Source organism: Tasmannia lanceolata, unplaced genomic scaffold (assembly GCF_043159265.1).
Source record: "Tasmannia lanceolata isolate RefF3 unplaced genomic scaffold, GAP_Taslan_0.1 ptg000019l, whole genome shotgun sequence".
Classification (NCBI taxonomy): Eukaryota; Viridiplantae; Streptophyta; class Magnoliopsida; order Canellales; family Winteraceae; genus Tasmannia; species Tasmannia lanceolata.
Genome location: NW_027518696.1, coordinates 1,166,631 through 1,175,627, shown reverse-complemented (window position 1 = coordinate 1,175,627; position 8,997 = coordinate 1,166,631). Strand labels below are relative to the sequence as shown.

The 8,997-nt window shown below is 43.5% G+C and overlaps 1 protein-coding gene across 1 annotated transcript; it reads right to left on the bottom strand.

Annotated features, from left to right (window-relative positions):
* Positions 1 to 706: 706 nt before the first annotated feature.
* Positions 707 to 1,952, bottom strand: LOC143853358 (short-chain dehydrogenase reductase 3b-like). Its single transcript, XM_077363108.1, has 2 exons — positions 1,795 to 1,952; positions 707 to 1,665 (listed from the first exon to the last, which is right to left on the bottom strand). The coding sequence occupies exons 1-2, from the start codon at positions 1,806 to 1,808 to the stop codon at positions 888 to 890; spliced, it is 792 nt and encodes a 263-aa protein (XP_077219223.1). The 5' UTR covers positions 1,809 to 1,952; the 3' UTR covers positions 707 to 887.
* Positions 1,953 to 8,997: the final 7,045 nt, after the last annotated feature.

The following is an 8,997-nucleotide window of genomic DNA, read 5'->3' as shown; positions in this document are numbered from 1 at the left end:
ATTGTTGTTTACTAATGGAACTTCTGCCAGAAGGCGCCCTAGTATTTTGACTTTCTTCTGATGTTTGTTTCCTGCTTCCCAGCTTTGCCCTGTTTGAATCATTTGTTTTTTTTGTTGGCAATCAATTGTTTAGAGTTTTTGTGTGGAGATCAATTTTATGTGCAGAAATTATTCAGGGTCAACCTTGGAAGGGCTGCCAATCTGCTCTCTCAATGAAAAACATGGAGCAGTTAATAAGGGTCTCCCTCTGAAAAAAAATGGGTTCAGTGAGTAGTTTATGGTATTATATGACATTAGCTAGTGAGGATTTTAAAATGAACAAGTTAGTTTAGGGAATTATATGACAGCATGTGGTGAAATTTCTAAAATGAAACAGGTTAGTTTATGTCATTATATGACATTAGCTAGCGAAAATTTTAAAATGAAACAAGTTCAACGCATATTAACCATCTCACATGAGGATTACAAAATAAAAATAAGCACATGGGCCTCATTACAAAGCTTGAACAGCAAGAAAGTTCAATATGACAAACAGAAAGAGACTGTTAGGATTGAAGAACAAATTACTCAGATGGGTAACAGAAAGAGACTTTGCAAAACAAGTTCAATGAACATTATTCATCTCACATGAGGGTTACAAAATAAATAGAAGCACATTGGCCTTATTACAAAGCTTCAACAGTAAGAAAGTTCAATTATAACAAACAGAAAGAGACTTTGGAAAACAAATTGCTCTGATCTCTGATGGACATCTCCTCCCTAAAATGGAGCGCAATAATAGATATCCAGTAAACCCAAAGATCTCTATCTTTCTCTCTCACTCATACACACATACATGCATCTAGGTCCTAATGTGCACAGACAGAGCAAATTTTATTCTGCTAGCATCACTGGTAGAACCCTAGACTATTATTAACAACAGTAAATCCTCCATCAACTGAGAGATTCTGTCCACTAATGAAGGAAGATTCATCCGAAGCAAGGAATAGAGCGGCTTCGGCAAGATGGTGCGGCTTCAACACTATACCTTTCAAGTTGGATACAGCACAACAGTTGGCTTCTAATTCACTAGGACCCACATTCATAACAGAACAAGCCAATGGTGTGGCTACTCCAAAAGGCGAGATGCAATTGACCCTGATCCCATGCTTCCCAAGCTCTCCGGTCGCCGATCGAACAAGCCCCACAAGTGCATGCTTAGATGTGGTGTAGGCATGTGGCCCCACACCACCCACACACGCCGCTATGCTTGCGGTGCATATGATGGACCCACGAATTTGACTCGTGATCATAGCACGGGCCGCGTGCTTCATTGTGATGGCGGCCCCACGTACATTGACGGCCATGGTGTTGTCAAATTCCCCCATGTCTAGATCCAGAAGGCCACCAGTTGGGCCGAAGATCCCCGCATTGCTAAACATGATATCGAGGTGATTGTACTTATCTATAGTGTAGTCCACCACAGCCTGGACTTGTTTCTCATCACTCACATCACAATGTTTGTAACAAGATTTGTGAGGGCCTATGGAGGCCACCACCTGATGACCCAGTTCATCTTGGATGTCAGCGATCACGACGAGGGCCCCGTTCTCGGCGAATAACCTGGCTGCGGCTTCGCCTATCCCACTGGCTGCCCCTGTGATGATGGCCACTTTGCCCTCCAACCTAGAATCCATATATGGTTCCTAGATGTTAGATTACTCAATGAGATGTTGTAACAGATTATAGGTCTCAAATAACAAAAAGATCAAACCATGAGAGAAATCTACAGTTTTAGGAGGAAGATAACTTTACCTTGGCTTAGACATTGAGATGATTTCTTGGAAGGCTGTGATGAAGCAAACAGAGGACTAGTTTCTTCCTGTGCTATCTTGCTTATATAACCTTGGAAAGGTGGATAGTCTTCCCTAATTGAAGTGTAATAACTGGGTGTTATATTTTAGACTGTAAATCTTGTGGGGAAATTTTTTAGAAAGAGTAGATTTTGTAGCTTTTGACATTGTAATATTTTAATGTCTTCGTGTTGCACGTAGATTCCTCTAAGCGATTATTTTGTTATATTGTCAAAATATTCTAAGTATGGGTGCAACTCGGGTCGATTTTTGGGAATTCGGGTTGAGCTTTTACCTTAAAATCGGGTTGATTCCTATTCATTTTGTAGCAAAACCTCAACCCGACCCGACCCGAGTTGCACCCCGAAATTTCTAAAGCCCCGTTGGTTTTGAATTTTGAGTCCAAAACTGATTATTGGAGTCGAAATTAAGGCCCTGTTTGTTTTGGATTTTGAGAAGCCATTGTGAGTCCATAACTGATTATTGGGCTCAGATTTACCTTCACTTTTGAGCCCAATAATCAGTTTTGGATTCACAATCTGTTCTCAAAATCAAAAACAAACAGGGCTGTATGGAATTTTGAGTCCAGAAATCGGTTTTAGACTCAAAATCAATTCTCAAAATCCAAAACAAGCAGAGCCTAATGTTATTATTTTGATTAGCTTGAAATGAAATTTTTGAATATAAGGGCCTGTTAGGCAAGGCTTCTCATTCTCTCCCAGCTAAACGGAAGAAAATGGGACAATGAGAATCTTTCGAGCCAACTCCGGGCATGGTTTAAAATTTCGACCGAAATCCGAAATTTCGGATACCGGTGCGGACTGAAACCGAAAATTTCCGAAATTCAATTTTTCGCCATCTATCGGACCGAAATTTCGGTTTAAAGACATTATTTATTAAAAAAAAGTGTTACAAAATTTCGGCCGAAATTTCAAATTTTGGGTTCGGAATTTGGAACTAAATTACCAAATTTTGGACCGAAATTTTGGCGAAATCTGAAATTTCGGTTTTTGGTGGGGTCCGAAATGCTTACCGAAACCGAAATTTTAAACCATGACTCCGGGTCGCTTAGGCTCTGTTTCTTTCGGTTATGGTAAGTGGCCACCATGGCCTCAATGTAACATCTGGGGAGGGCATAAAATTTGGTAGGTCCTATTGTTAAAATGGTACCTTTAAAATCGTACTTTTTCAACAGGTAAGATGAAATTGAACCTCCTAACCTCAAAGTTGAAAACCAAAGCCTTAACCAATTGAACTAGAGGCTCAATTCTTTAAAATCATACTTAACGGATGATTTTAACTATCTAAGCATCTGTTTACAAAAAAATACCGTTCAAAAAAAAAAGAAAAAAGAAAAAAGAGCAAGTCATCTTAGATATCCACTTGTGTGTAACTTAATAAGGCTACGACTAAGCCAGTATAGTCTTTTTATTTCCATTGGAATAGTTTTCAGGGATTGAGTGTAAGTCACTTACTTCTTTCTATTTCCCCTGCTGATCGAATGTGAAGTACAATGCGATCAAGTGGAAGTAGCGCCAGCGATAACCAAACCCCTTGACCAGCCACTACGTATCCATGGCCACTAGGGATGAGGAATGGGCTACGGCAGTTTGTAGTAGTTTCACTATTTCAGGGATTGGGTAGGTTATAGGAATTTACCGTTGGAGTTTTTAAGTAGTGGCTAGTTTTTAAAAAGTTTGTTATGTTTGGGTTGTAAAACCCTATATAGACTCAGTAATGAGTAATTATGATGCAGCTAGATTCCGTTAATGATAAACCTTTGGAGGTAGGTTTCCTTGGAAGCAAATCATTCCAAAAGTCATGTCCTCGTCCTTTTGTTTCTACCTTTAATCTCTGTTATCCTATTCCTAATCACATCTACAAGATCCAAAATTACGGATGCGACTCGGGTCAAATTTTGAGAATTTGGGTTTAACTTTTACCTTACATTTGGGTTGGGATGGGTTCGGATTTATTCCATTGCATTTATTGGCAAAGTTCAACCCGTCCCGACCCAAGTGTGGATTGATTCCAATTCACTTTTTAGCAAAAAGCCCGGCCCAAGTGTGAATTGATTCCAATTCATTTTTTAGCAAAAGCCCAACCTAATCTGACCCAACTTGCACCCCTATTCAAAATAGCCCGACGGAAGAAGAGAAAGAATCCGGGTCAAGTATCCAAGCTGTGTGAGAGATAATTAATGGGCCCATACTCTAGAATATGTGGGATCCAACATTAGATTGGGTAAAGATCTCACCGTTGGATCATCTTGGAGGTAGATTGGGTAAGTTGGCTTAATGAGGCAACTAGATAGATTAGGCAAGTTGATTAGAAGAGGCAAGCAAGAGAGAATAGGAAAGTAGATTAGATTAGGATTCTCACTTTCCATAGTTATTAATGCAACAGAAGAACTAAGAACCAAACAAAATTTCACACCGTGTTTCACGGATTTCTCCGAAAAGAATAGTACGAAGATAAGAGAACATGAACTGTCAAAATATCAATAGTCCCCTTCCACGTTCTGTTTCTTCCCTTTATATTCGAGAACCATCAAAGAAGAATCCACATCACCGATAGCAAAACTCTAAAAGACCTCCCTAAAACTAACTCATGCTAACTTAATTAAGGATATGTATCAAAGATAAGGATAACTATTTAGCAAATAATATCCTTAGGGTGACCTGATTTTTCAGATTCCTTCCTCTTAGGCTGGACTTTCGGCACAACTCTTTGCAAATCGCCAAAAGATGTGGGACTGCATCAGCTATATTTATTTGTTTCTATGTCTATCATGTAATTGCTCTATAAAAGTACCAATTGATTCTCTTTGTAATCATTCAGAAATTAGTGAAAATCCCTAATTTTTCATGGTATCGAGCGGGTGGATCGGACCTAGCTCTTGATTGAAAAGCCCCAATTTCAGATTTCGGAATTCCGGCCAAATTCGGAATTATTAATGCACTTCCAATGACGTGATTTGCTTCTAAGGTTTTCAGCCCCATTATCAATGCACTTACAATGACCTGGATCCAATGGTAGAGCGCTTGTGACCCGTTTATTCAAGGGCTCCTGTGAGTTTAGCATCCCTCGAGAAAAAAAAATGAGAGTTCATATGCAGCGTGGAATTCAATATTTTTCAAAAAGTATTGTGGGGCCCACTTCATAGGATAATACAAACTGTTTATTTGTCTGTGTCACATAAATAAGTTGCAAGCGATAAATGCGCCCCTTTTCATCACTTGTGACACCTAGTTGCACTGTACGTGGCAATCGGGTCACTTCATTCTTTTAAATGTGAAGTACATCAGCACCTTTTCAGTCATAGATAGGGCTGCAACTCGGGTCGGGCGGGTCGGGTTTTGGAGAACCCAACCCTACCCGAGAAATATCTCGGGTCGGGTCGGATCGGGTTTTTTTTTTCGGAAAACCCACGATTCCCAAACCCGGCCCTACCCATGATAAATCTCGGGTCGGTTCGGGTCGGGTCGGGTTTTTTCACGTTGACGCAAATTTTTAAGGAAAATTCTTGTTTGGCAAGGCAACTCAACTCATAGAAGCAGAAATTACACTCACATTACACTTGAATCAAACAATGATGTAATTACACTCACATCACACTTGAATCAAACAATGCTGTAATCAAACAATGTTGTAATTACAATCAAACAATGCTGAATCAAACACTTGAATCAACTCAACTCATAGAAGCAGAAATTACACTCACATACAGTAACAGTGGGTGCGTGGGTTTTCACTTTTAACTTTGGGATAATTACATTTACACCCCCTCTAGTTTCTGACACATCCACTTCTACCCCTATAGTTTAAAACGTGACAAATACACCCCTGTAGTTCAATTTGTTTAAGGTTTGCCCCCTCAGCTGAAGGTTCGTCCATAGATTGAAGGGTTAGGATGATCCGATGGAGCTGATTTTTTGGGCACACCATATCTATGTCAGGACCCATCAAATGAACGCTTTGGATCATCCAAATAATGTGGGCCCCTACCCGAATCCAAACACTACCAAAAAATCAGCCAAATAATGTGGGCCCACATTGTTTGGATGATCCAAAGCGTTCATTTGATGGGTCCTGACATAGATAGGGTGTGCGCAAAAAATCAGCTCCATCGGATCATCCTAACCCTTCAATCTATGGACGAACCTTCAGCTGAGGGGGCCTACCTTAAACAAATTGAAACTACAAGGGTGTATCTGTCACGTTTTAAACTATAAGGGTGGAAGTGGATGTGTCAGAAACTAGAGGGGGTGTAAATGTAATTATTCCTTTAACTTTTAACTAACAATAGAAAAAAATGTACATACTATAACTTATGTAACTCGGGTCGGGCCCCTTCAAACCCGGCTCGACCCGAGATTCATGCGGGCTTTGGAATGCTGAACCCGGCTCGACCCGAAACCCATGAAACCTGAACCCGACCCAAGCTATTTTCGGGTCGGGTCGATGCGGGTCGGGTAAAACCCGGCTCGAGTTGCAGCCCTAGTCATAGATACACTGTAGCTGGGTGTCCAAAGTAATGAAAAGGGTCACATTTATCATTTCCCAATGATAAATCATCTCTATATAGGATGATGCTAGGTCCAAACCCTACGATCTGTAAAGGTTTCTATAATGTGCAGTCATGTACTCACGTATCGGAGGGGTAGGATCATCCTATGAAGATGATTTACGGGTTATAGCTTATTTACCTTGCAGGCCGACAAATGAACTTTTACTTAACTTTTTTTCACATACTATCAACTTTTACACTCGTTTTGAGATTTCTTTATAAAAGCATGTGTAAACTTTCTTTCCCAGTGCACCTTAACGGGTGCCCTCAAAACCCATTCTTATATTGGATCCCATCTGTTTCCTTTATTTTTTCGATAGGTAATGTCCTCGAACTCCTGACCTCTGGGTGAAATAACACAGTCTTTACCAACTAAGCTAGTGAGGCTCAACTCCGAATCACAGCTTAACAACCAATATAATGAACAATTTTTGAGGGTGAATGTGTTCCCGTGCTTAAATCGGGCATTTCCTATACCTAAAGTCACACTCGTTGAATGATCCTAACCATCCAATAAATAGCCCCCAGATTGTCCAATGGGTACTGTTAGGCCTAAAATCGGTAACAGGTTATGGTAGGGCTGGGTGGTCCGAACTAACGAGCCACGACTGAGGGGCTGGTTGAGTCCTGCGCTGCACAAGAGTACAGACAAGAAAGAAAAGGGTCAGAGGACCAACCCGGAGTGATACTCCGGACGGGCGCTTCGACACTCAAGTCAGTATGAGCAGGAGTGTAGAGCAATGTCAGAGCAAAAGCTTAGAGTTTTGGTTCTCAGATTTCCAGGACCCTCACCTTAGCACAAGTGAAGGCTATTTATAGTGATTCTGAGCCACCTGTCTAGGACAGGTGGTAGTTCTGAGCCAGGTGGTGGCCTCTGTATGGACCAGGTTTCATACCTAAGGAGGGCAGGTGGAGGTCCCTGATTGGTCCAGGTGCCACACCTAGTGGAGACAGGTGTTGGCCTTCCAACGGTCCTTGTGAGGGCCACGTGCCAGCAGCTAATTGGATGCTGAGTTCGGACCCCTCAGTGCTGAGTCCGGATTCCCTCAGTGGTGAGTCCGGATTCCCTCAGTGGTGAGTCCGGACCCCATCAGTTGCCCCCTGGTTCTTCGAGCCATGAGAGTGGCTGGGAGAAGCAAAGAGAGGGTTAAAAACAGCATCTGGCCGGCCTTAAGGCCTCTGGGCAGCTTAGGCCGGGCTCAGACTTAGCTAGGAGAAATAGTGGCCGGACAGGAGACTCCGGGCGCCCTGGCCTGGCCTTGGCGTTTGGCCTGAAGGAGTACGGCCGGGCAGAAGCCATTCGGCTATCCAGCACGGCTAAATGTTTGACCAGAGGTCTGGGCGGCCAGGCTTCCTGGACGTCCTTGGTTCAGGAGGTTATGTGGTCCTGTTCGGCTAAGGCTGTGAACGGCCAGCCGGGCAGGTTTTTGCTGGTAAAGCTTTTTGTCGCCTAGCGCTTTTGTCGTCTAGCGAACGCGCCATATCCTGTCCGGACAGCCGGACAGGTCTTTTGTCGCCTAGCGCTTTTGTCGTCTAGCGAACGCGCCATATCCTGTCCGGACAGCCGGACAGGTCTTTTGTCTTCTAGCACTTTTGTCGTCTAGCGAACGCGCCATATCCTGTCCGGACAGCCGGACAGGTCTTTTGTCTTCTAGCGCTTTTGTCGTCTAGCGAACGCTCCATATCCTATCCGGACAGCCGGACAGGTCTTTTGTCGTCTAGCGCTTTTGTCGTCTAGCGAACGCGCCATATCCTGTCCGGACAGCCGGACAGGTCTTTTGTCGTCTGAATGCGCCATATCCTGTCCGGAAAGCCGGACAGGTCTTTTGTCCTCTGAATGCACCATATTCTGTCCGGACAGCCGGACAGGTCTTTTGTCTTCTGAATGCGCCATATCCTGTCCGGAAAGCTGGACAGGTCTTTTGTCCTCTAGCGCTTTTGTCGTCTGGCGAACGCGCCATATCCTGTCCGGACAGCCGGACAGGTCTTTTGTCGTCTAGCGCTTTTGTCGTCTAGCGAACGCGCCATATCCTGTCCGGACAGCCGGACAGGTCTTTTGTCGTCTGAATGCGCCATATCCTGTCCGGAAAGCCGGACAGGTCTTTTGTCCTCTGAATGCGCCATATTCTGTCCGGACAGCCGGACAGGTCTTTTGTCTTCTGAATGCGCCATATCCTGTCCGGAAAGCCGGACAGGTCTTTTGTCCTCTAGCGCTTTTGTCGTCTAGCGAACACGCCATATCCTGTCCGGACAGCCGGACAGGTCTTTTGTCGTCTAGCGCTTTGGGACCTGTGCCTTGTATTTAATGCAGGCGGCGCATTTAATGCGGACGGCGCATTTAATGCGAGCGGTGCATTTAATGCGGAAGGCGACGTGGCGCACTCCGGCTGGCGGAAAGGGGCGGGATTTTTCCCGCTCTTCCCAGCTTCTCTATAAATACTGAAGTTTACTCTTTATTTCTTACTTTTCATCTTTTACTCTCCTCCTCTTCTGTTCGGCTACTCAAGTTTTCTGCCCGCTTCGGATCAGTGAGCCCGGAGGTCCTCGTCCAACACTTCAGTTCGGTAATCTTTTTTAGCTTTTAGCTTTTCTTTT